At 44.2% G+C, this 27,108-nt stretch overlaps 1 protein-coding gene across 1 annotated transcript in view; it reads left to right on the top strand.

Moving 5' to 3' along the window:
* Window positions 1–27,108, top strand: part of CAPN2 (calpain 2) — a 149,892-nt gene that overhangs the window by 105,264 nt on the left and 17,520 nt on the right. Inside the window, exons 14-16 of the mRNA XM_030195967.1 lie at window positions 9,749–9,814; window positions 20,388–20,445; window positions 24,670–24,734. Coding sequence (XP_030051827.1) covers window positions 9,749–9,814; window positions 20,388–20,445; window positions 24,670–24,734 — 189 coding nt within the window. The remainder of the gene's footprint in view (window positions 1–9,748; window positions 9,815–20,387; window positions 20,446–24,669; window positions 24,735–27,108) is intronic.

The raw sequence follows: 27,108 nt of genomic DNA, 5'->3' as shown, positions 1-27,108 counted from the left end.
ACATGAAAGGGATCTAAAACTGGCTTACAAAATGACCACTACCTCATGGACTACCGGAAACAAAACTGGACACACTCTGACCCAGTTAGCAGGGGGAAAAGCACCATGGGAGTAGAGCCCACTACCCTACACCCACCACAATGCATTGCCGATGTGACTCTGCAGTGCACCTGACAGAAAAGGTGTCACACTCACCCGAGAGCCACATCAGAACCAGGGAAAGGCTGTCAGAGGATAGAACACATTTTGCTGTCATGGAGGTGGGTACGGCACTTGAGGCTGGCATACAGGCTGGCAAAAAAGGTTTTTAGTTTTACTGTTTTAGTGTGGGAGGGGGTTGGTGACCACTGGGTGAGTATGGGGAGGTCATCCCCAATTCCTTCCGGTGGTCATCTGGTCAGTTGGGGCACCTTTTTGTGAAAATAAAAGGACCAAGTAAACCCGGCAAAATACTGCTGAACGCCGCTTTTATTTTCCATTATCGGCGAAAGCTGGCCATCTGGTAGCCATGCCCATGCCTGCCCATGTCCCGCCTTCGCTTCGCCGCTGACACGCCCCCTTGAACTTTCGCCGGCGAGGCAACGGGAAAGCGGCGATGCTGTCAAAAAAGCCGCTTTCGATTATACCGATTTGGCCGCTTTTGCGAGATCGCCGGCCATCTTCCGATTTATGTGGGAAGATGGCCGGCGATCACTTTCGAAAATAAGCCCGATAGTAACCTTTGTAACTTTGTAGTTTATGTACTTTGAAAATGAGCCTCTATATATACTGGCAATGAGAACTGCATAGGAGAATATAATCAGAGTCTATAAAAATGTATTGTCCCATGGCAGGATAAATAACAGAAGCAAAGGTATAGATAGTTCCTAAGAACATGCTCATACAAATCCTATATTATCACAACTAACACACTTCCCTAACAACCAAAGTGTCACAAAGCCTGGTTTCCACTTGGACCAAAGAAAATTCCTCTAGTTAGCCCCAATATTGAAAAACAGGAATAAAACAGCTTTCCATCCTTTTCTGACAGGCACAGCATCAACTCCTAGTACAATCCCAGGAAGACAGTTAATACATGTAGAAGTAGTTTCTGGCTCCAGCCTGGGGGAAGCGAGCCATGTCTGTGAACCTTTAGAAGTCCAGAATGGTATGTAGAGAAGCAGGTAGAAAAAATAGTGTCCCAGAAAGTTTGAGTCTTCATGTTCTGCCTAGAAGCAGGCGACACAAAAAGCAGAGCAGGCGAAGAAATCTATATGAAGATGCCCATTGGGCATTGTTGGTTGAATAAATTCAGTGCTTTTTTTGTAGAAAAAAAGGTGCCGGTACTCATTATGGGCGGGGTCACCACATATGGCTCCACCCCTATGATAGCCACACCCACATTAACCACACCCCCTATACCAGCCATGGCGCATATAAACAGACATCATTGAAAATATTATAGTACTATAGGAGAAAAAAATAACGTGATTATTTTCATGATAAATAATCTCTGTAAGCTCTTACAGCTCCAGTATACCCAGTGCAAAATAAGACAGCCAATGTAAATTCTCAAATTGGACATATTACAAACACTAAAATTAAAATAAAATGATTTTTTTCTACCTTTGTTGTCTGGTGACTGTTTTTCTTTCCATATTGGTCCCAGTCTGTGATTCTGCTTTCATTTGTTTTTGCTTAACTCTTCTGTGCCATTTGTCATTTTTGTCTCCTTTTTCTTTGCTTTCTTCAATATTTTTCAGGCTCTCTCTCTGTCCAGATTTAATTCATTCTTACTATCCATTCTTTAATTTCCTTCATCTACCTGTGGCTTTTCATCTTTTCCTCACCCTTGTTCTCCCCATGCCCCTTCCTCTTATTCTCCAGTCTTTCTCTATTCCCCTTTTCCATCCAGCAGCTCTGCTTTCTCTCCCCATCCTTCCAGTGTCTCCCCTATTTCTTTCTGCATTCTTCCATCCAGCGTCTTCCCTCTTTCTCTCCCCATCCTTCCGTTTTCCCTCTCTCTCTCCCCATCCTTCCATCTGTTTTTCCCCCTCTCTCTCCCCATCCTTCCATCTGTTTTTCCCCCTCTCTCTCCCCATCCTTCCATCTGTTTTCCCTCTCTCTCCCCATCCTTCCATCTGTTTTTCCCTCTCCCCAATCCTTCCATCTGTGTTTTCCCTCTCTCTCCCCATCCTTCCCTCTGTTGGTTTCCCTCTCTCTCCCCAATCCTTCCCTCTGTTGGTTTCCCTCTCTCCCCAATCCTCCCCTCTGTTGCTTTCCCTCTTTCCCTCTCTCCCCAATCCTTCCCTCTGTTGGTTTCCCTCTTTCCCTCTCTCCCCAATCCTTCCCTCTGTTGGTTTCCCTCTTTCCCTCTGTCCCCAATCCTTCCCTCTGTTGGTTTCCCTCTTTCCCTCTCTCCCCAATCCTTCCCTCTGTTGGTTTCCCTCTCTCTCCCCAATCCTTCCCTCTGTTGGTTTCCCTCTCTCTCCCCAATCCTTCCCTCTGTTGGTTTCCCTCTCTCCCCAATCCTTCCCTCTGTTGGTTTCCCTCTCTCCCCAATCCTTCCCTCTGTTGGTTTCCCTCTCTCCCCAATCCTTCCCTCTGTGGTTTCCCTCTTTCCCTCTGTCCCCAATCCTTCCCTCTGTTGGTTTCCCTCTTTCCCTCTCTCCCCAATCCTTCCCTCTGTTGGTTTCCTTCTCTCTCCCCAATCCTTCCCTCTGTTGGTTTCCCTCTCTCCCCAATCCTTCCCTCTGTTGGTTTCCCTCTTTCCCTCTCTCCCCAATCCTTCCCTCTGTTGGTTTCCCTCTCTCCCCAATCCTTCCCTCTGTTGGTTTCCCTCTTTCCCTCTGTCCCCAATCCTTCCCTCTGTTGGTTTCCCTCTTTCCCTCTCTCCCCAATCCTTCCCTCTGTTGGTTTCCCTATTCCCCTCTCTCCCCAATCCTTCCCTCTGTTGGCTTCCCTCTCTCCCCAATCCTTCCCTCTGTTGGTTTCCCTCTTTCTCTCTCTCCCCAATCCTTCCCTCTGTTGGTTTCCCTCTCTCCCCAATCCTTCCCTCTGTTGGTTTCCCTCTTTCCCTCTCTCCCCAATCCTTCTTTCTGTTGGTTTCCCTCTTTCCCTCTCTCCCAATCCTTCCCTCTGTTGGTTTCCCTCTTTCCCTCTCTCCCCAATCCTTCCCTCTGTTGGTTTCCCTCTTTCTCTCTCTCCCCAATCCTTCCCTCTGTTGGTTTCCCTCTCTCTCCCCAATCCTTCCCTCTGTTGGTTTCCCTCTTTCCCTCTCTCCCCAATCCTTCCCTCTGTTGGTTTCCCTCTTTCTCTCTCTCCCCAATCCTTCCCTCTGTTGGTTTCCCTCTCTCCCCAATCCTTCCCTCTGTTGGTTTCCCTCTTTCCCTCTGTCCCCAATCCTTCCCTCTGTTGGTTTCCCTCTTTCCCTCTCTCCCCAATCCTTCCCTCTGTTGGTTTCCCTCTTTCTCTCTCTCCCCAATCCTTCCCTCTGTTGGTTTCCCTCTCTCCCCAATCCTTCCCTCTGTTGGTTTCCCTCTTTCTCTCTCTCCCCAATCCTTCCCTCTGTTGGTTTCCCTCTTTCTCTCTCTCTCCAATCCTTCCCTCTGTTGGTCTTCCTCTTTCTCTCTCTCCCCAATCCTTCCCTCTGTTGGTTTCCCTCTTTCTCTCCGCAATCCTCCCCCCCCCCCCCCCCCCGCGACACTCTGGGTGAGTCCTGCACTTAGTTTTTTTTTTTAAGACTCAGAACGTGCGAACGATGCAGGCGGCAGCGATTGAAAGAGGCTGTCTGGGCTGGCGTCTGCGTCGGAGCTTCCCTCACCCTCTGCGAGTCCCGCCTTCGTTGTTACAACTTCCTGTTTCGCGGGACTCGCAGAGGGTGAGGGAAGCCCCGACGCAGACGCCAGCCCAGACAGCCTCTTTCAATCACTGCCGGCTGCATCGTTCGCGCGTTCTGAGTCTTAAAAAAAAAAACTAAGTGCAGGACTCGCCCGGAGTGTCGGGGGGGGGGGCGGGGCTAGCAAAAAAAGGTGCCGGTACGCCGTACCGTTGCGAACCGGCACAAAAAAAAGCACTGAATAAATTCATCTTCATATAGATTTCTTTGTTTGTTCTGCTTTTTGTGTCACCATCTTGGATCTTGCAGATTGAACGCCCTGTTGTTTTCTTGGACCTACCTAGAAACAATACAGAATCAGTCTGTCTTGCACTCATTGGCAGTGACTTGTAGACAAAGAATTACAGAAAGCAATGTTTATGGCAAAGAAGCAGGGAAGTCTTCTCTTCAACCAAACAATTAGGAGTAATAGTCTCTCTCTCTCTTTCTTTTTCTCTGTCTCTCTGTCTCTCTCTCTCTCTCTCTCTCTTTCTGTATGTATTACGTACACATGGCTGAACACTGAAAGCAGTCTCTCATTGATTGTAGTGGAGCTCACTGATGGTAGCATAGCAAATCAGGCACTTGCTACCATGTGCACAGTATCTTCAGTGTTGAGAGGCAGAAGACATCTGAGAAATGCACAGTCACCACTGCAGGCTGAAGATGAGTGCAACATTCTTATGTTCATCAAGGTCTTTATAGCTTATCTTTCAGCTGAGAAGGCTCCTGGTTCAACCTCATGGCATGTACATAGCAACAAACAATAGTTCTTTGCGTCTTCACATTCTCAGTGCTGGGCAAAAGTGTATTGTGTAACAAGTAAGTGTGTTTTGCAATAGCATGTATGATGGTTTGATTCTGGCAGTATAGGCACACAAAAGACTGGTCTGGTGGTAACCCTTCTGGTGGTGTAGATATCCCACAAAGAGGAACAACCCAGTCTGATCTGTCAAGTCCTTTTGGTTCTTAAAATTTCTGATGAGAACCCAACGGACAGCACAATGACAGTGGACCTTCTTCTGGAGGGAATTAAGAAACCATACAAGTCTTTTTCCATTCACCAAGCTATGAGGGAGATGACAGCAGCTGAATGAGATTCCTAAGATGTAGAATTCAAGGTGGGGCACTCTAAGATGAGGCTCTATCCTATCATGATGGAAGAAACATATCCTGCAGCTCCTAAAGATTGATGGTGCCGGCAGTGATCAATTCCAGTAGAAGAGGGCACAGTCCTGAAGGACCCTCAGGAATACCAAATGGAAACCCTTCTGAAGCAGGCTTTCAAGGTAGTGGCACTGTCCCTGCAGGGAGCAGTCTGTGGAGGTTATGTGACATGTTTTCCCTGGCCTAAAGAGTTGCCCAAACAAGCCCTGGAGAGGGCATCAGCAGGACATCTGGATCAGATTGAGGTGGGCCTAGCCTTTTTGGTGAACCCTTTGTACGATCTTATTAGGGCTTCAGTCAAGAGTATGTCTGTTATAATGGCCTTGTGTTGTTTTCTGTGGCTGTACGTTTGGTCTGCAGATGTGACTTCAAAGTCTCAGCTCAGCAAACTCCTTTTCAAAGGGAAGTTGTTGTTTGGAGAAGATCTGGAAAAGTTAGTGAAAATTTTGAGGGAGTCTAAGGTACCTAAGCTTTGGAAGGATCATCCTAGAGGGTCCAATTGATTCTCTTCCTCCACAGGCCATTTTAAAGAGGCTAGAAGGTGTCGTCCAGGGAGAGTAAGCAGATTGCAGATGAATAGGTATTTAGCAAGTGTGTTAGAGTCAGTGGAGTGCTGGAGCTGCCATTGCTGCCCACTGCTTGTTTCTGGTTCTGAGCAGAATGCCAGGACTTCTTGCACAAGCATGCATGAGAATTCCTGGCATGCTGCTCAGAGCCAGAAACAAGCAGTGGGGAGTGGCAGTAGTCCATTTATTTGGCTGGTGGGGCTCGGCATCCCTGCCAGCAAAAGTATGCCTAGCATGCCTGCATGGGGGAAGGGAGGAGAGAGAGGAATGTGTTGCTCCCTTAGTCCACCTGAGCCCCCCCCCCCCCCCCCCCAAATTGCAGGCTGGCTATGCCCGAAGAGAGATCCTTTTATTAAAAATTTCCCAGCACACCACTAGCTAGAGTCCATGATAGTGATTCTAGAGGTGGTGCCATTGGTCAGGGCCCACATGCACCCTTTGCATACAGCTATGTTATCTCAGTGGTTGCTACAAACTCAAGAAAAAGTGCCTGTCCTTTCTTTCAGAGGCTAGGTGCAGCTTTGAGTTATGGGTTCAGGCTTCTAATCTAGAGAAAGCAATGAGTTGTGAGATGCAAAATTGGACGGTGATAATGATAGATGCCATTCTCAGAGACTGGAGGGTTCATTGTGTGGACAAGTTGGCAAATCAACCATCTGGAGGCAAAAGTCATGCAGTTAGTTCTACAAGCCTTTCTGCTTCTGATCCGTAACAAAGCAGTAAGGCAATGACCTGTGTGAACTGTCCAGGTAGCACCAAGAGTCAGCAGGTGGTAGAGGACATTAATACACTCATGATTTGGGTGGAATGGCATGGCGCCTGTTGGATCTGTTGGTAGCACTTGTGGCCAAAGTGGAAAATGTCCAGGTAGTCTTCTTAAACACAAACAGGCTGAATCCAACAGGCCTTTGCATATATTGTACACTGTTGGGGGAGACCAGTTATGGGCTTCATGATGACAGCTGCCAGTTTGAAAGTTCTCAAGTTCTTTAATTGCGGAATAGAGCAGAGGTTGGTGGGAATAATGCATTGCTGCAGGCATGGCCCTGAACCAGTCTATAATTTGTGTTCCTGTTCTGGTCCTTATTAGGCAAGGTCATTCAGAAAATAGGGAACCACATAGGTCTGGTTGTGCTGGTGGGCCCGGATTGGTCGAGGAGGAGTAGGGATCTGGTGAGAATGTCAGTTGGAAATCTGTTGTTACCCAGGACAGAGGGCAGCTAGTGCAGGGGCTAATCTGTCTCCATTCTGTCTGATATCAGGGAATGATTATGTCATAACCAAACTCTGTAAGCCACATTGAGCCTGCAAATAGGTGGGAAAGTGTGGGATACAAATGCAATAAATAAATAAATAAAAGAAAGAAAGAAATACCTGAAAAATCATACAAAAACCACAGCAAACAATATATATTAAAAAAAACAATTCACATCTATTTATAAAATATTTAAAGTGTGCTCAGACTCAATAGAAGAGATCAACAAGGGTATAAATGCCCAAAATAATGAGATTCAAGATCTTCCGATACTTCAATCATTGCACGCTTCAACTGATTAGTGCTAATATTGCTCAAACTAATGTATCCACCTCAACATTCAGAATATCAAAAGACACAGTCTCTTATAAATCTTCAATGTACTTATCTTGTAAAAGAGTTGACAGGGTCCCTAAATGGATCTCATTTCACTAAAAACTCCAAAAGGATTGAAATGGTGATCTCTAAAGTCATCCCACAGTTTCATTTGGCCTCTAGATCGCTTGTTTGTGCTTGATCTTGACAGTGACTGTAGCTTGCTTGATTAAGGAGGCCATTGAGTTAGCATATATTCTTTGAGGGTGTAAAGTTCCCTCAGTTCTAAAAGTGCATTCCATTAGGGGACAGGCTACCTTCTGGGTGGAGTATGGCCTAATTTCACCACAAGAAATTTGTAGGCCAGCCACCTGGTCATCATTGCATTCTTTTATGAAGCACTATTGGTTGCACGTTCAAGTTTGCCAGGATGCAGAGTTTGAGGTGAAGGTGCTGTCCATAGGATTGTCTGTTTCCCACCCATAGGGGATACTGCTTTAGAATTTCCCATGCATCTTGATTGGCCTGGAGGGACATAGAGGAAGAAGAAATTAGATCCTACCTTCTAATTTTCTTTCCTTTCGCCCCTCCAGGCAAGCCCAGAATCCACCAGGATATAGGGATCAGAACTGGTGACCTGAATTGTTTGGAATGTGGAGTTCCATGGGCTTGGTCTCCATGTCCATCTTCTTAAGTTTACATCAAAACTGTGAATTGGAATATTTTTGCTAGTTTGTCTGTTGTGGGTCGTTCCCTGGTTGAAAAGAACTTATCAGGTATTGTGAAGTGATCTTTCTTTGGGGTTGCATAGGATACTTATAGGGTGATGTTTGAAGCCAGTGGTTCTCAATCTGCCAGTAGGAGTGCATATCAAGGCTGGTTTGGAGGGACTAAAGGAAAGAAATTTTGCAGGTAAGATTTAATTTCTCCTTATGTATCTCTCTCTCATGTCCTGTCTGTGGTGGGTGCCTCCATCTTAGGGCTTGTTTCCATACTTTGTCCCCTTTGTATATCCCTCTCTTGTGTCCTGTCTCTTAAGGACCTAGCAGGCCAAATGGGGGGGGAAAGCCAGAGGTGTCCTCTGTGGGACACAAGCACACAAGAGCTAAGACCTGAGAAATCACAGCTCTAAGACATTTACTTTCTGCAGTGCTGTGGCACATTACCCCGAAGTACCATCAGTGGGACAGGACTCAGAAAATAGAAACCCACAGAGGGGATATGACAGCCCAGGGCCACCGAGAAGGGGGGCAAGAGGGCGTGGCACTAATGCTGGTTGAGTTGCTTTTGTAAAAATCGAGGCCCACTAAGTACCTTTTAAAACAGCAGTTCTCCAACCTGCAGCAAGCACAAGCAGCCAGCAGCTGATACACACTGTTTGAGCCAGCTGCACAGCCTTTCTTGTGATGCAATTTCCTATTTCCACATAGCTGTGAGCCAGGGGGAGCACTGTGTATCAGTTGCTAGCTGCTCTTGCTCACTGCCGGTGAAGAGCTGCTGTTTAAAAAGGTACCGCGGGGGGGAGGGGGGCTTTAATTTTTACAAAAACTAAGGCGTGAGTGGAAAAGTAGCCGGAGGGCAGGCACTGTGGCAGAGAACAGTGCTGGAGGAAGGTTTCTGCTGGCGAGGCTTGGGGATCCCCGCCAGCCATGGTATGTGGAGCTGCGGTGGGGGTAACGTAGTAACATAGTAGATGACGGCAGAAAAAGACCAGCACGGTCCATCCAGTCTGCCCAACAAGATAAACTCATATGTGCTACTTTTTGTGTATACCCTACCTTGATTTGTACCTGTCCTCTTCAGGGCACAGACCATATAAGTCTGCCCAGCACTATCCCCGCCTCCCAACCACCAGCCCCGCCTCCCACCACCGGCTCTGGCACAGACCGTACAAAATATACCCCTCACCACCACCACTTTGGGCTCCGTCCCCCAAGTTTTGTGATCTGGTTAAATGGTGGACCTGGGGGGCCCAGCAGCAGCTGCCCTGCCCCGGGCCCGGCTAACTCTCATGGTGGCCCTGGCCCCTTGCGCATCCACACCGCCCTTGCAATTACTTGCTAAAAGATTTTCACATGAAGGCTGTTAGGCATGTAGCTGCAAATTGGTGCAAATTAGTACCAATTAACTCAAACTATAGCCAATTATTGCTAGTTAGTGCCAATTAGTGTCTAATTTATCAATTAAGTTACATGCATAGCTAGCCTTATGTATGCAAGATTAGTTAGATTCTTTAACTGTTTGAGAGCGTTCAGAAAGTGATTCAGAACAATATTAGCACAACACTTGTTTTTAATACCACTAACCAATTTACAGCTACATAAATGGGGACAGGGAGATAATGTGATAATGTGCCTGAGATCACCCAGAATCAGTGGCAGAGTAGTTTGGCTTTCCTGCTTCACGATTTCCCAGCTCATCTACTCCCTGCACAAGCTCCTTGTCTGTTTCAGGACCCCTTTTCTGTGAGTCCTGCCCCCTCCCTGGGTACTGCTAGTGGGACAGGTTTTGTACACAGATCTATTACATGGCAACAGTCACCTGGAGCCACCGCATTTCTCATGTTTCTTCATGTAATTTTGTTACCAGCCTGACGTGGAGGAAGATGAAATTGATCCTAACTTCAGAAAACTGTTTGCACAGCTAGCTGGAGAGGTGAGTAAAATCCAGGCTTGAGAGAGATCTGAAGTCTTTGAGAGCTGTGGATCCCAGGATGACTTTGGGAACACTAATCTGTGTTTTGAATTTATCTTTCTGTGCACCCTTAGACTTGTGATCAGGTACCGTTCTCTCTTCATTATCTGCCACTCACATCTCCTCCTCCCATTTTCTTTTGTTGGTTTTTAAATTTAATTCTTCTGCTTCCCTGCTCGCTATAAAGCATTCTTTCCTCTGTATTGTTTATCTGCTCACCCTTTTTATCCTTTCTCTGCAAAATTGCTTTCTATACTCCTCTCCTGTTTGGCTCTTATCAGGGAGATATTACCTGTGGGGTCCCTGCTTTTCTCCCACGTTCCATCCTCTGGTTGGCAAGTCCTGTGGCAAGCTCCTCTGGGGAGAGCGGCCGACAGCACCCCTAAAGGAGAACACTCACCCTGTTTCCTCAAGATATGCTTCTGACTTCCTCACCCCACACCCTTTGAGCAGTTCTACAATCCTCTTATAATTTCAAAGGTAAGACTAGAATTATTCCAGCACACCCCAGTCTCTTAAAGAAGCATGGAAATACAGGAGTGGCAAGAGGGGAATTGGCTAGAAAGGGTGCCTTTAAAATGGGCAGGTGAGTCTTTTCGTTGTTTAGGAGTGAGACTGTCCATGGATGTAGATAAATTATACCAACTAAATATAGAGAAGCTGTTAGAGGATACAGGATCCTCCTTGGAGCAATGGAACCATCTGCCTTTGTCATTGATGGGCAGAATCAACTTATTTAAATTGATAATATTCCCAAGATGGCTTTACATTTTACAAGTTATGCCAATACACTTATTACGAAGAGATGTCCGGAAATTGAATAGCATACGTAGGAAATTCTTATGGGGGGGGGGGGGGGAAATCAAAGATTCGATTAGAATATTTATATGATAACTGGGAGCAGGGAGGATTGGGTCTCCCAAATCTTTGACGGTACAATCAAGCACGTCTACTGAGGCACCTTCGGGATTGGATACTTAATACAGAACAATTTACTCCAGTCAGTTGGGAACAGGCACTATATCGCCCTTGGCATGTAAACTTTCTAATACAGGCCCAATCACAAAGTTTACCGCCAACATGCAAGAAAAGTATTCTGTTACTACCTTTAAGACAGGTCTGGCGCTTTCTTATGACAGTTTGGAATCAAAACCCAAATATTAGCGATCAGCTTCCGCTTCGGGGGGAATGAAGATTTTCTACCTGGACTGGAGGCTAGGTTAATTAAGAGATGGGCAGACATGGGAATCAGCCTAATGGAACACATAGTAAATGAGGAAGGAGGTTTGTATACATTTCAAGACCTAAGGCAGAGACTTTCTCTAACTAACAAAGATCACTTTACATACAGACAATTACATCACTATTGGTACAGCTTAGATCAAGAGGCATTGGGCACAAAATTAGGACAAAAACTCAGAGAATTCTTAAAAGGTGATGCACATGGTCACGTTTCCATATCTAGTTTGCACCGGGCCCTGCTGTCGCTCTGTCCGCCCCGAAACTATGGAGCACTCATAGAGGCTTGGAGCAAAGACCTGGGATATGAATTGAAGGGAGTAAATTTTGCAAAATTGATAAAAGATATCCCCAGGCAAGTTAGCGGGGCAGAGCTACAGGAGAGCCAGTATAGGATATTACATAGGGGATACATGGCACAAACACAGGCAGCAAGAGCGGGCTGTGCACCGGATGCTCAGTGTGTAAAGTGTAGACAAGGGAGAAATATACTTCTGCATGCATTTTGGAGTTGTATCAAAGTGAAAATATTCTGGAAAAGGATCCATAATTACCTTGAGACTCTCATAGGCCACAGACTTTCCGTCGTGGAGAGGGGTGTTATTAAACAAAAGGGGGGCCTATGAGCTATCAGACAAGAAAATGGATCTATTACTGGGTAAGGCATACGCAGTGGGGAAAAAATGTATACTGAGGCATTGGTTGCAAGAGGAACCACCCACCATCTGGTTTTGGAGGAATAAATTTCATGAGTTGATGTTATGGGAGGCTAGAGCGGCACGCGGCACCCCAAAGAAAAGAAAAGCCTTTATTTCAATTTGGAACAGATATTTACACAGTATCTCACATAAAGCGAGAAGCGCAGTGCTCAATAATCTGCCCCTATTATAAGAGGAGCACAGTGCCAAAAGAAGCAAGACCAATATTTTACTCTCTGGTAGGAATAGCATGTGCAGAGGTAGAGGTAATTAACCATGATGTTTAAGCGAGTAGAGGGGGAGGTATAGGAGTGGGAAGGGTAATGTTCAATGCATAATAGAGGGACATATGTATTATTAGATAGGAGAACAATCCTTTGAAGGAGCACATTAAGAGGACCCACCACTGAGTAAAACACGAGTTATAAATATTAGAGTTTCATATAAAAGTTTATTGTTAATAGTTATGCAACTGCACAGTAATTATACATGTACACATTATAGATATAGGAGTAGACAAGAAGGAAGGGATAGGGGAGAAAAGTTTGGAAAACATTGATGATGGACATTTCAGGTTTAGTAATATGTACTAGACTTTGCTGTTATACGATTTATATTGACTGAGATGGAATTGTATACCATGTGACCTCATCAATAAAAAATTGTTGAAACATAAAGAGGCGTGGAAATAAAAGCCTGTCGGCTATTAGTAGTGTTTAGATATGAAAACGTAATACAGAAAACCAAACTGTGATGTCATCATTTGTGTGCCATCAACAAGCAGATGAGAATCAGTGAAGTGCTATGCAGGTTCATTAAATCAAAAACACCCCACGTGGCCACATTTCGCCCTAAGGCTGTATCAGTGGCAGAACCAACAAGCGAGAAAGCAGACCAGTATCAGTGAAGTGCTATGCAGGTTTATTAAATCAAAAACGCCCAAAAAGTGACCACATCGGGTGTTTTTGATTTAATAAACCTGCGTAGCACTTCACTGATTCTCATCTGCTTCCTTGCTTGTTGTTTCTGGTTGAGGATCATCTCCTTTCTGTTTGTTGATTATCATTTGTATGCCGTCCAGGTCCAGCTCAAGGGACTGTGGTACCCTGAGCCAACTTTTGCTTTGGCCTCCCTCCCACTCGCAATCTAATATCTCTCTCCACCCCCCCCCCCCCCCCCCATTGGCACTGGTAATAAAGGGCACCAAAATCCCAATCTAGCATTTACCCCTCTAGGAGTTTGAAGTTGACCAGACTGGGATCTTGGCACTCTTTAGCACCGGTGCACTGAACCAGTGCCTCACCTGGTCTATAGGTTGAGCCGGCGCTGGTGCTATCATATCCCGATGTAACAGAGAGAGTGTTTTGTTCAGCTTTGAGTGATTGCAGTGCTGCACATCAGGCAGCCAGTGGATATCACTCAATAGCAGTGCTTGCTTCTGCCTTTTCCAGGGGCCTGTGAGCACTTCTTCTGCTGCTTTCCTCCCACTCCCTTCCTCTGCTCCCCTTCTTCTTCCCCGCAGAACCAGGGACCTGAGTTGGGAGTCAAAGGGAACCTCTCTCCTTTAAGTGGCCAGTTATGGACCATTTTCCACATTGATCTTGTGCAGTCCTCCTCAGGACCTTTCAGGGAGAGCAGATTAAGCATTGTCCTGCTCTGTCACCAGTATAAGCATTTTGACAGCTTTTGTACACTGGCAAACCCTGTATGCACAGGGCTGTACTATTGAGCTGTTGTGCATGTCCATTGTTCATAAACAGACCATTGTACATTTTTTGTGCATAAATAATTTTCAAAGAAAATGATGATCGTCAGGGCCTAATTTAAGGTTGTAGTGCCCATAGACAAGACCAGACAGCAGACTCACAAAAGGGAGGGGGAGGGGAGAGGGGTATGTCAGGGATTCTATAAATTGAAGATCCAGAAGAGGAGCAGAGGAAATCCATAGGGTACAAAGCCCTAAAGGAAAGAGGAGCAGGTTCTTCTTTGACCTGGGTATATGTTACCTTCAAAATTTGCCACCCTAGGCTGTTGCCTGTTCCCAGTGTTGTATGGTAACTAAGTAAATGTAACTAGTTACTTTACTTAAGTAAACGTTTTGTCACTTTTACTTGTAAAGAAGTACAGGAAACATTTGTTACTTTTACCGAAGTAATAATTTCACCAATTTTTACTACTTTTACTGAGTTACATCTGATGTTTGCAGTTAAAAGTAAAGAAGTGGGTTAGGGGATGACTTCAGGAGGCTGTACATGAAAGAAGAGAAAAAGAAGGGAATGTTAAAGAAATGAAAGGAAGACAGGAAAACAAATTTTAAAAGAAAAGGAATGAGGAGCCAGAAAGGAAACAAAGAGAAGATCAATATAAAGCAGAGGAAAAGGGTGGATTCAAGGAACAGACGCATAGGTGACGACTCCATGGGTGCTGTGGGTGCTCAAGCACCCCCAACATTTTGCGGCCTGACCCAGAACACAGTGGAGCTCTGTATGCCACCGCCGGCCCAGCACTGCATTGCAAAACCACTTTCAAAATTCATGACCAGCAGTGGCGGCAATGTTGTTTCTTGCTGCTTTGCACCTCCCTGAGTGTCCATGCTTAGCCTGAGGCCCAAAGGCTGACCCCAAAGCAAATATGATTAAAAACAAAAAAGAATCCAAAGCAGTGACAGACAGCACTGTATACAGCTCAGAGTGAGACAGATTTGATGATGTCTGCAGCCAGCGCAACCAATAGAAAGTTGAGAGGCAGAGAGTGGGAACCCACTGCTGCAGGAGAAAAGCTTGTGTCAGCATCAATGTGTCTGGGGCACAGATGAGAGCTGAGTTCCAGGCAGGAACAATTTGCTGGATGCTTGGCCCAACACACGGGTGCAGCAGGCAGCAGCAGGCATCCTAGCCTCCCACCTCCCGGAGGACTCCTGATTGATGACTCCTCCTCCTGCAGATGCTCCCGACTGGCCCACAAGAAGAAGTAATGTTTCGTTTGCTTCATATGATAACTGGTTATGACACTTTAGTAAACAGGCCCCAAAATGTGCTTTTATTTTTGGCTCGTATTTCTCACCAGCCATCCATCTCTCCATGATGTTGATGTCACAGACAGAAAATATGGCAGGCACATGGCCACTGTGATAAATATAGGACATGCCTCGACAGGACCTAGCTATCAGAGGAAGCTCTCATAGTGGAAGACTGCTGTAATATCCTGAAGGGAGCCACTAGAGGGCACTCAAGAGTAGAAGGGCTTAAATGAGTAGCAACCAGTAGAGGGTGTTCTAATGGTGGAGTCTCCTTGTGTTATTTTGTAGAGGTCACTAAAGGAGCCCTGCCTCAACAATAGCCCAGACACAGATAGCTGGGGAGGGTCAGAGGTTATCTTTTTGCTAAGTTGAGAGGGGAGGGCCTGTGGCAAAAGGAAGGAATAATTCCCTCCAGGAGGCAAGCCCACTGAAGAAGGTTCTGTACCTTTTCCAGAATATAGGAAGAGCCTAGGAAAGGTGGGTTGGTAGGAAGTAGCCCTTTAAAATTGCCTTTCTCCCAGAAAAGAGCAGAAGAAAAGGGGACCTTAAGGAAGAAGGATACCGATTGACTGGTGAGGGGAAACCAGAAAGATGAACCAAGGCACGCTGAAAACCCTGGGGCACAGAAACCAAAGGGAAGAAACCAGAAAGATGTAAAGAACAAGGTACTTACCTAAATGCTCAGATAATGGGAAGACTGAAAAAACTATGATATGGACCACAGTATGAAATAACACTGTGTCCTGTGAACTAGGAGGACAGGACTGTAAGTCAAGGTGGAAATTAAAAGTCCTGTCTAAGGGGTGGAGGTTGTTCTTAACTGAGACCCAGGTCTCCCAAAGGAAGGTTCAGTTGAAGAGTACAGAAAAGAACTGTTTGTTGAAAGAAGAAGTTTTCCCCACAGAGTGGATAGTGAATGCTAGTTGGAGTGGATTTGCATCTGGTGTGACTAATTTGCATATCTGTTGAAGCCTACTAATAAGTATTGTATTGCCAAGAAAATTGCCAGGGGGTGCATCAAGGGTATCAAAAATATGACGTGTTACCAGGTGATACTTCAGAGAAGGATTCTAAGATGGGATGACTGCTGGAGAGAAGGAGTGACCCTGAGGGTGAAGAGGACCCCTATCACTAAGATTGGGGGTATGAGTGAGCAGAGTTAAAAATTGTCTCTGAGCATTTTCTTTCTGAATGCTTGTGTGAAGATTTGGAGTGAGTCCTGAGACTCTGACTAAGGGTCAGGGTCCCCAAGTTGATAAAGGCCCTATTACAAGTTGGTTTAAGGAGCTTTTCTCCTAACCTGATTACTATGGGAGATTAATAGTACTCCCTGTTGTAGAGGGGGAGCTTTACAAGTGACCCTCCTGAGTGAAAGGAGGATCATCACAACACACACACATACCCTACAACATAGTTCCACATATGTATTCTTTTACCCATATACTCATATCCCTTGCCCGTATATTCCCAACTTCATCTATCCTACTCTCAACTCCACACTATATATGTATACCTCTTTTAAAGATACCCCTCCCCCCAATAAAGTCATTTACCCATCTTCCCACATACCCTCACAGTTCCTTTTTATATATCCTAACACTCACATATGATCCTTCGTTCATTAACTGGTGACATCTCCCTGAGCAGCAATAATTTCAATTAAGCATTCTCCTACGGAATTGTATGATATACAGCAGAATTCATGGTTTTGCCAGTGATAATATTCCATTCAGGTCTGAAGTAACAAAGAACCCCAGTGCTTGATGTAATGTAAACTGATTCTTATATCCCGCTAACTCCCACTCTAGAGTGGTTCAAAGCGATTTACAAAGAATTAATTCAAAAAATATATAGCAGAAAAAAAATAAAACTATAGAATTCATCAGGAAAGAAAACATTTGAATAAATGAGTGTTTAGAGTTTTGCGAAATTGAAAATAACTAGATACAGTTCTGAGACCCATAGGTAAAGAGAGACAAAATTGGAGAGAATAAAAATTAAAAGAAGGTTCCAATATTTTCTTATATTTAATACCAACCATAGAAAGTAGAATTCAGCGAAACGGATCTCGAGGTTGAGAGAATCACCGTGTAAGAGGAATAGAGACCAGTTTCAAAATTATTCAGGGGATGAACCTTCAAGTATTTTGTATATTAAACATGCAATCTTAAAAGAGCTCTACCATCACCCCTCAGCCTCTCTTCTCCCACCATTCAGTATTGCCTGTTTCTTTTCCACTATCCAGCTTTCCTCCTCTGTCTCTACCCCCCCCCCCCCTAAATATACAGCTTTGCCTCTCTGTATCTTCCCTCCCCCTATCATTCTCTTTTTCTTTCCTCCCATTTCCTACCTCCAGCATTACCTTTTCTCTCTCTTCTCCTCCCCGCAGCTGCAAAAAACAAACAAACAAACAAACTGAAGCTTCCTCTCCCTGCTGCCTTTCTGCCTGGCCCACAGACTCACCGCTTCAATAGTTTACACATTGCTGACAGCTCTGCCGGTTCCTACCCTAACAGAAAGTTGCATCATAAAGGGTGGGACTGGCAAAGCTGTCAGCGATGTGCAGACTCTGTGGTCCTATGCACAATTTCTCCTTAATCTTGGCGGCAACGGGCCTGACGGAAAGGCGGCGGGAAGGGGAAGCTCCAGCTTGTTTTTCTTTTTGTGGCTGGGGGGAGGGTGGAAACTGAGTATGCATGGGGTGGGGAAGCACTGTTGGAAGAAGGCTTTTGCTGGTGGGGCTTGGAGACCCCCGCCAGCCAAACCAGAAGACCTTCAGGGGGCCCAAAGCCAAATTGGGGGGGGGGGTAGGCCTTCAAGGCCCCCTTGGCTACACCACTGATCATAACATGATCAGATTTTATATAATCTCTGGAGTAAGTACACATAGGAAATCCAATATGTTAGCATTTAACTTTCAAAAAGGAAATTGTAATAAACTGAGGAGAATGGTAAAAAAAAAAAACTTAGAAGAACAGCTGCAAAGGTCAAAAATTGACATCAGGCATGGATGCTATTCAAAACTGCCTTTCTGGAAGCCCAGATCAGATATATTCCATATATTAAAAAAGGAGGAAGGAAGGCCAAATGACAGCCAGCATGGTTAAAAAGTGAGGTGAAGGAAGCTATTAGAGTTAAAAGAAAATCCTTCAGAAAATGGAAGAAGGATCTGACAGAAAATGATGGGAAGCATCATAAAGAATGGTAAGTCAAATGCAAAGCACTGAAAAAGAAGGTAAAGAGAGACTTTGAAAAGATGTTTGCATTGGAGACAATAACATATAGTAAAAATGTTTTAGGTATATTAGAAGCAAGAGAATCAGTTGGACCACTGGATGACTGAGAGGTAAAAGGAGCACTCAGGGAAGAGAAGGCCATAGCAGAGAGCTTAAATGAATTATTTTCTTCAGTTTTCACTGAGGAAGATGTGGGAGAGATACCACTGCCAGAAATGGTATTCATTGTTGATGAGTCAGAGAAACTGAAACAAATCTCTGTAAACCTAGAAGATGTAATGGAGCAATTTGACAAATTGAAGAGTAGCAAATCACCTGTACCAGATGGTATATATCCCAGAGTACCGATAGTTATTTTTAATAATATGTCATTTATCTTTAAAATCAAGCATGGTACCGGAAGATTGGAGGGTGGCCAATGTAACACCAATTTTTAAAAAGGGCTCCAGAGATGATCTGGGAAATTATAGACCGGTGAGCCTTTTGTCAGTGCTGAGCAAAATGATACAGACTATTATAAAGAACAAAATTACAGAGCATATACATAACCATGGATTAATGAGACAAAGCCAACATGGATTTAGTCAAAGGAAATCTTGCTTCACCAATCTACTACATTTCTTTGAAGGGGTGAATAAACATATGGATAAAGATGAGCTGTTATGTGATACAAGGTTCCACATTAGGAATCACTGTCCAGGAAAAGGATCTAAGTGTCATCGTTGATGTTACGTTGAAACCCTCTGCTCAGTGTGCAGTGGTGGCTAAGAAAGCAAATAAAATGTTAGGAATTATTAGGAAAGGAATGGGAAACAAAAATGAGAATGTTACTATGCCTTTGTATCACTCCATGGTGCAACTGCACCTTCGAATACTGTGTGCAATTCTGGTCACCGCATCTCAAAAAAATATATAGTGGAATTAGAAAAGGTACAGAGAAGGGTGAAGGGGATGGGACGACTTCCCTATGAGGAAAGGCTAAAGTGACTAGGGCTCTTCAGGTTGGAGAAGAGATGGCTGAGGGGAGATATGATAGAGGTCTGTAATACTGAGTGGAGTGGAACGGGTAAAGGTAAATTGCTTGTTTTCTCTTTCCAAAAATACTAGGGGACATGCAAAGAAACTACTAAGTAGTAAATTTAAAACAAACTGGAGAAAATATTTCCTCACTCAGTGTGTAATTAAACTCTGGAATTTGTTACCAGAGAATGTGATAAAAAGCAGTTAGAATCCATAAGCCATTATTAAAATGGACTTGGGGAAAAAAGCCGCTGCTTATTTCTAAGATAAGCAGCATAAAATCTGTTTTACTGTTCTGGGATCTTGCCAGGTACTTGTAACCTGGATTGGCCACTGTTGGAAAAAGGATTCTGGGCTTGATGGACCTTCAGTCTGTCCCAGTACGGCAACGCTTATGTTCTCATGCTTTATGTTCAATAGGAAGATTTAACAGGAGACTGGGGATAGAGTTAGGGGGAAGGTGCAAGGGTCATATTGCCTCATAAACTCTGTGTATTTCCTGATTTGGCTCCCTGGCTTGCCTTGCCTCCTGCTAAGTTGCTGAATCCTTTCTTCCCTCTTTGTTCTTGATAAATCTCTGCAGCCATCCCCCAGCTTTCTGTCCAGCTCCCCAAGTTAGATGCTTATTCCTCCGGCTGTTGCAGCAGTATCAGGTAAGCAGACCAGCAAGCAGTGGTTTAGTGTGATTGCATGCTGCCAAATCCACAGCTGCTGGCACATGGTCTCCTATTCAGCATGTAATCTCTCAGGCTTCAAACTGTGATCCATACTGGGCTTCCTAGGCTCCCTTGGGCATGTGGCAGACAATCTCATGTGGACTCAGCAGGCAGGGGAGTTGCCACTGGCCTGGAATCTGTGAGTACCAGAAGCAGCGCTGCAGGGAATGGAGAAGGACCAATTTCAAAAAACAGGGAAGTGCCTGGATCCAGGTAGAACAGCATAGGTGAATGACCCAAGCCTGTGGGAGCTGACTTAGGTCAGGTTCCAGATTTCTTCAGCTGGTGAGGTTTGGCAATCTCTGTCAGCTAAGGTATTTTTAATATTAATGTTGATGCGGGGAGGAAAGGGAAGAAGCTAAGAGGAAAGGGAAAGCAAGGAGAGGCCAAGGAAATGGGGTGTTTAGTGTCCTTCCATGTTAACGGTTGCCCCCCCCCCCCCCAAAAAAAAAAAAAAGAAATTAATGTCTGGGTGCACCACTGGGTTGCAGCTGTTTCTTCTTGGAGATAAAGGGTAAATAGCTTTCTCTCCTGTTCTAAGAGCTCTGTTTTTAAGGAATGCCCTCTTTAGTTACAACCATCTCTCTCCACTTTCTTTCTTTACAGGATGCTGAAATTTCTGCCTTTGAACTTTGCATCATTCTAGAAAAAGTGCTCTCCAAGCGTAAGTCTTTCCCCTTTATGGAATTCCTGATGTTGAAAGAATGTAGGAAATCAATCCTGTAACCAGTTTTGCCATTAGATTTTCCTTTAAAATATGCTTGTACGGTTGCTCATACAGGCAAGCTTTAACAGACTGAGCAAGAGATACTTTGCATTCTTCCTTTATAGACGGAAGGAGGGATGCACTGAGCATCTCTGACCTCAGGCTCAGGATTGACTTTAGGCTGAGTCCTTGCTTGGTGTAGTATTTTCTTGGGGCACCACTTGCCAACTTTTATGTAGGCATGTTCTTGGGCAGAGTATGGGTAGAGTCACAAAATGTACATGTTGTTTCTAAAATCACACAGATTGTATAAATGTCCATTAACACCAGCTCCCAAGCTTCAATCTAGCCACTGTTCCTACTGGGTTACCCCTAGTATTTTAGAGAGACACATAAGCATAAATGTGTCTTTATAAGATAGGTTAAATTGGACACTTTCTTACCTTCTTAAACTAGGCAACCTGTTATAGTTTCCCCCTTAGGGGTCAATAGGTGCCCTAGTGCCATGCGGTGAAATTCTATTCTATAATGGCATTTGGCTGCCCAGATTCTATTATAGAATACTAGTGTAACCCAGTAATATATTTATGTTTATTATTAAACATTATTGATCCTGGTAAGCTGGGTTCAATTCCCACTGCAGCTCCTTGTGACCTGGGGAAAGTCACTTAACCCTCCATTGCCCCAGGTACAAAAAGCTTAGATTATGAGCCCTCTAGGGACAGAGAAAGTAGCTGCTTATAATGTGTACAGTGCTGGGTATGTCTAGTAGTTCTATAGAAATGATTAGTAGTAATATCTCATATTACATTTCCCAAATTGTAAAAACTTAACCTACAAAACTATCCATAATGCTAATTTTTCTTATCAAAGTACCAAACGCTGGAACTCATTACCCAAGTACATCAAACACTCAGTCAATTATATGTCATTTAGAAGTTTACTTAAAGCCCACTTCTTTAGATCTGTGTTTAGCTAATTTGACAAGAATTTTTTTTAAATAGTGGTAATCTTGTATTAATATTGTTTTGTAATGCTTCTTCTTAATTTGTTATGTAAGCCGCATTGAACCTGAGATTTCTTGGGAAAATGCGGAGTAGAAATGTCATAATAATTAAATAAAATAAATAAATTAGAGCTTGAAACACCGCATTATCTATTTTGCAAGTCAATGGAGTGTACATTAAAAATTAAGGAGTAAAGGAACATCAGTTTTATTATAGGGAAGGGCAAACAATCATTCTTATAACAGTATAGAGCGAAAAAGGTAATAGAACAGGGAAGGGAAAGCAATTCAAGAAAGCATCTAGCACAGCCGTACCTCAGGACATTCTTAAAACCAGAATTTTAAAAATGAGATTTTAGCAAAATTGTTGAACCTAGAAAACACTTGTTCCACTCGTACAGAAGAGGGAAGATCATTCCAAAGACAGGGTGCTAAGAAATAGAAAGCTGAGTGTCTAGTTGATTTAAGGTAGGCTAAATGAGGTACGGGTAGTACCATACGGTGATTATCCAAGGAGCAGAGTTAAAGGGTGCTGGTATAGAGTATTGTGCACGATATAGGAAGGGGTTCCTTGATAGCAGGCCTTGTGAGGCAAGCAAAGGATTCTAAAATGAATTTGTACTTCAACAGGTAGCCAGTGAAGGCAAAATAATAATGGGGTGGCACAATCATATCGTTTTGCATCACATAGAACTCGAGTCGCTGTGTTCTGTAATGGTTATAACCATTTAAGTTTGGATTTAGCCAGACCAGCATACACGACAGCGAGTCTTACATTTACACGCCCACAGTTACACCAGCCATCAATCTGGCGTAATTGTGATCACATAAATGCAGCATGGACACATGTGGCATCTAGTATTCTGTAAGTTACATATATAAGTGGGAGATTTGCCTGTGTCCTGTCCATGTGAACGGCCCCCTTACATTTACACTTTATGCCACGTACTTGCACACTTACAGAATAGCGCTTAGTCACTTTGCTAGTACTTACACACTTACCCACGGATTCTATATAGCATGACGAAATTGCGTGCACAAATCCGGTCATATTCTTATTTGCATGCTCAATTTAAATATGTAACAAGCCAATCAGCACCAATACGTGCTACGTAACAAGTAGTTATTGAGACTAATTGGCATTAATTAGAATTTACATGCATAACTTGCAACATGTAACATGGTGCGCATAAATTCTAATGTGGAGGAGTGGCCTAGTGGTTAGGGTGGTGGACTTTGGTCCTGGGGAACTGAGGAACTGAGTTCGATTCCCACTTCAGGCACAGGCAGCTCCTTGTGACTCTGGGCAAGTCACTTAACCCTCCATTGCCCTATGTAAGCTGCATTGAGCCTGCTATGAGTGGGAAAGTGTGGGGTACAAATGTAACAAAAAAAAAAAAGGAGGTATGGTCATGAGCATGGAATGGGCGGACCATGGGCATTCCAAAAATCTATGCACACGGTTATAGAATACACCTGCTTCGCGCCTAACTTAGGCACCGGTAGTTTACAGAATACGCCTAGGCAGAAATATTTGCGCCACCGATATTTCAGGCGCCACATACAGAATCTAGTCCTTAGGGGGGAATTCTACAAATGGTGCTCAAACTTTGGCAGCGGAATAAAATCGGCACTAAGCCTGATTCTGTAGAGGGCAGGCAACCTTTACAGAATCATTCTTACGTACCACACTACTCAATTCCTCAGCAAGATTGCAGTTTCTTTTAATAAATGTCACAGTGACGTCAAATGATGTTTTTGGCCATTTTGTTTTGGAATGATGGTGGATGGGTCAGCAAATGGTTACTAAGTGACAAAGACACAACCTTTAGCAGTGAAACTTGGTCATGTATGCAAATAACAATTGACTTTTATTAAATTACAACAGTAAGTTGCAGAAGCTTCTAATAAATAATGTTTCTTATCTGTTCACATAAAACTTCTAAACATATCACATCATCAAATTAGTCTCTACTTTTTTTCAGTTTTAGTTGCTTTGGTGCTCAGGTGTTCGTGTGTTTTCTGCATTTGTGTGTGAGTCCCTTTTTCCTTCCTAAGTGTGTTGGTGTTTTTTTTCTGCTTTTTTGCTCTCCACACTCCAGGTCCAATGCTCACCGTCTGCTATCCTCCTCTTCTCAGTGCTACTCCCTAATCTTTAAACAACTTAAACAGGAAAGAAACCCTAAATCTAACACATGAATTCTGTAGTGTGAAGGTACTCGTTATTGGTCTGAGTCACTTGATAATCACTTACTGCCCAATAAATAAAATCAATAATTCAGGGTCCCTAAGCTAACCACCCACAATGATGCTGCCTGGTACTATTATCACCACTTCAGGTTTTCCTGAGCACTATTTCACTTTGGAAAGGGTGTCGTATTTAACATTGAGCTCACTGCTAACTCAGTACTTTTTTTTTTGTAATTTATAGAAGTCTTTATTGAATATTGAGAAACATAACAAAGAACAAACAAGCCGCAAACAGGATACATGATCAAGTGCAATACAGTGATGGAGGGATACCCCCTCCTCTAAGCAGAGAGATCCTGAACAATATAGAATCAGTTCTCAAAACTGGAATAACAGAAGTGAATGTATACTTCCAACATTTCTAACAAAATTTGTTTATTACCCCCACTTTAAAAAAACCCCCAAAGCTTTCAGCAAGAACTCAATACTTTTTTTTACAGCAATTGGGTACCAATTAACTTCAATAATTGGTTGTTAGTACTCAATTATTGATGTTAATTGGCTCATTAGTCAATTATAATTTGCTCACACATCTCAGGATCACGTACAAATCTAGGTACCTTATGTAGAATCCAGGGGTTAGTGTACTCTTACCCATAAAAGTGCTGGTATTCTGTAAGTTTATGTGTGTGAGGGGTGTGTAAATGCAGGAGCCCAATTACAGAATTACAGAGAATCTCAAATGAGCCGTGGCCTGTGGCTGTGACTTGCTGGCTCGTGAGTGCAGCATGGTGTGGATGCATCGAGTTCGGGAGATGTAGGCTTTTCTATTTGAGTTCCCTCACTGTGCTTCACCAGACAAGAGCCAAGATCATGTGCTCAGCCAAGGTGCTGATGGAAAGGAGATGCATGTTTTCATTATTGTAATATCTGAGAGAAGAGAGAGAGTTCTCCAATGACCTCATGGACTACCATGTGTGTTTCAGGTCCAGACATTAAATCTGATGGCTTCAGCTTGGAGACTTGTAGAACGATAGTAGAGCTGCTGGATGTATCTTTACACTGTATAATTATACTTCTCCGTCTTCAATTTTTTATACAATGCTTGGCTACAATGAAAAAGAATTATATATATATATAATCTGTGTTGAAATTTAGGGCAGTATAGCATCCTTTCCCTTCATTTACACACCATAAAATAATCATATGCCAATTTTTAAACCACCAGTGAAAATATTTTTGGGAAAGCTAGCCTCCCCAATATTCAAAACATTTAACTGGCCAGGATCGGCTCCTGGCTGGTTAAATGCCTCATAACTGGCAATATTCAACAAGGGATAGCTACCTATCTCCCACTGAATATCACCAGTTAGTGGCTATCTGGTTATATTGGCCGATGTAACTGGCTATCCACTGATTTTCAGACCCACTTTAGAGGCTGTATTTGGCCAAATGAATACATGGAATATCTTTAGCCAGTTTCAACATAGCTGGTTAAGTCAACTTAGCCGGTTATGTTCAAACCGGCCTTTATTACCTTATTTTCATTTTGAATAACTATGCCCTTTATTCTGGTGGTCTATTGATGTTTAACTTTACTGATGATGGGTTTAGTATTTCTTTTTGTTGTATATTTTGTGTATATTTCCTTATTTATTTTAATTTTTGAATTTTTTAAAGCAAAAATAAAAAGATTTTTCTTTAAACCACCAAAAATAAAATGGATATTCAATGCCAGTCACCGGAAACGGCCCGGCATTGAATATTCGGGTTTAGTAATGACTGCGGGATTCAGCCAGGCTAACTCCCATGGTTTGAATATTGGCCCCAGTGAGTCTTAGTATGAACTTATCTCAGAAATCTTCATATCTTCATAAACATATCACTGAAAAAACTACCCATGCCTTCTTGTCAAAAAACATCCATTGTTTCGTATTGTGAGTTGTGCTGTTTGTTGCATTGGTATTGGATGTACAGCAGGGCCACCAAGAGACACCACCAGGCCTGGGCAGAACTGGAATGCTACGCACCACTGCCCCCCACTCGCGCTGCTGCTCCCTCCCACCCCCTTACCCTTCTGTCTCTGCCTCCAAGAGGACGCCCAGGGGCAGCAAGCCTCTTCCTACCTGCCTGCTTCCATAGTCTGCCCTCTCCTGCTCCTGTCCATGCCAGGAGTCATGCTAATGCAATCATCCGAGTCCTGGGCGGCACACAGGAGCAGGAGAAGACAGACCTGGAAGCAGGCAGGCAGGAAGAAGCTTGCTGGTGCTGGGCTCGGGCCCCGCCTTGGTGGCCAGGCCTGGGGAATTTTGCCCCCCCCCCCCCTCCCACCTCAGTGGCCCTGATGTACAGTATTCATTGGTTTACATCGTTCCTCACTGATCAGCAGCAGCAAGTGAGGTGTGGTAGTTTGTTTTCAGCATAGTCGCCGAGAGGGGGGGGCAGGAAGGACAAAATTCCCCGGGCCCAGGCCTCCAAGGGGGGCCTGGGGCCGCAGTCCCACCCGCCCTCCGTCGTCAACCGTCTGCCCCCTGCATTGAAAACACAGTCTCACCTCCATGAAAGCAGCGCTGCAGGCAGCAGAACGCCTCCCTTTTGGCCTCCTTCCCTCCCTGTGTCCTGCCCTCGTCTGACATAACTTCTGTGAGGGCAGGACACAAGGAGGGAAGGAGGCCTGAAGGGAGGCATTCTGCTGCCTGCAGCGCTGCTTTCACGGAGGTGAGACTGCGATTTCAATGCAGGGGGCCCAGCCCAGTGGCGAATGGAGGGGGGAGCAGCGGCGACCTCGGGGAGGTGGAGGGGGGAGCAGTGGCTGTGGAGACCTTGGGGGGGTGGAGGGGGAGCGGCGGCGACCTCAGGGGGGCGGGGCGGTGAGGGCGGCAGGGGCGGGGCCCTGGGGGCGGCCTTGCCCCGGGCCCGGTCCAGTCTCTCGGTGGCCCTGGTTTTCAGAGTGGGTGTCTAAGTTTGGAGCTGCACAGGGTTCGAGTCTCTCTGCATTACTGAGACAGTACACATAAGGGTATAGCAGTTCAGCAAAGAAACCAACTGGAAGAAATTAAAGTCCAGTTTATCAAATAACTGAAACAGTTGGAGCAATCTAAACATTGACACCCAACATGGCTGTGTTTGGCCAGTCAGGTTGGTTCAGGGAAAAGTACAACTGTGGAAACAATAAAACAGAGAATCCAAATAAGTCAAATTGTATGTACAAGACGCGCACATTAAAAAAATTTCTATGTAATATAATAGCAATTATGTTAATAAAATTCATGTGAGAATATAAAGAAATTATAAATGGTGCATATTCTTCATGCATAATTGCATACAGAAAAGCACCAAACAGCACAATTCAAATTATACATTTGCATATACATACCATGTGGATGAGAAACTACAGACTTTTCACACCCTCTTGTAGTGATCAA

The sequence above is a fragment of the Microcaecilia unicolor genome, chromosome 3 (assembly GCF_901765095.1).
Source record: "Microcaecilia unicolor chromosome 3, aMicUni1.1, whole genome shotgun sequence".
Taxonomy (NCBI): domain Eukaryota; kingdom Metazoa; phylum Chordata; class Amphibia; order Gymnophiona; family Siphonopidae; genus Microcaecilia; species Microcaecilia unicolor.
This window is presented reverse-complemented; position numbering and strand designations above follow the sequence as displayed.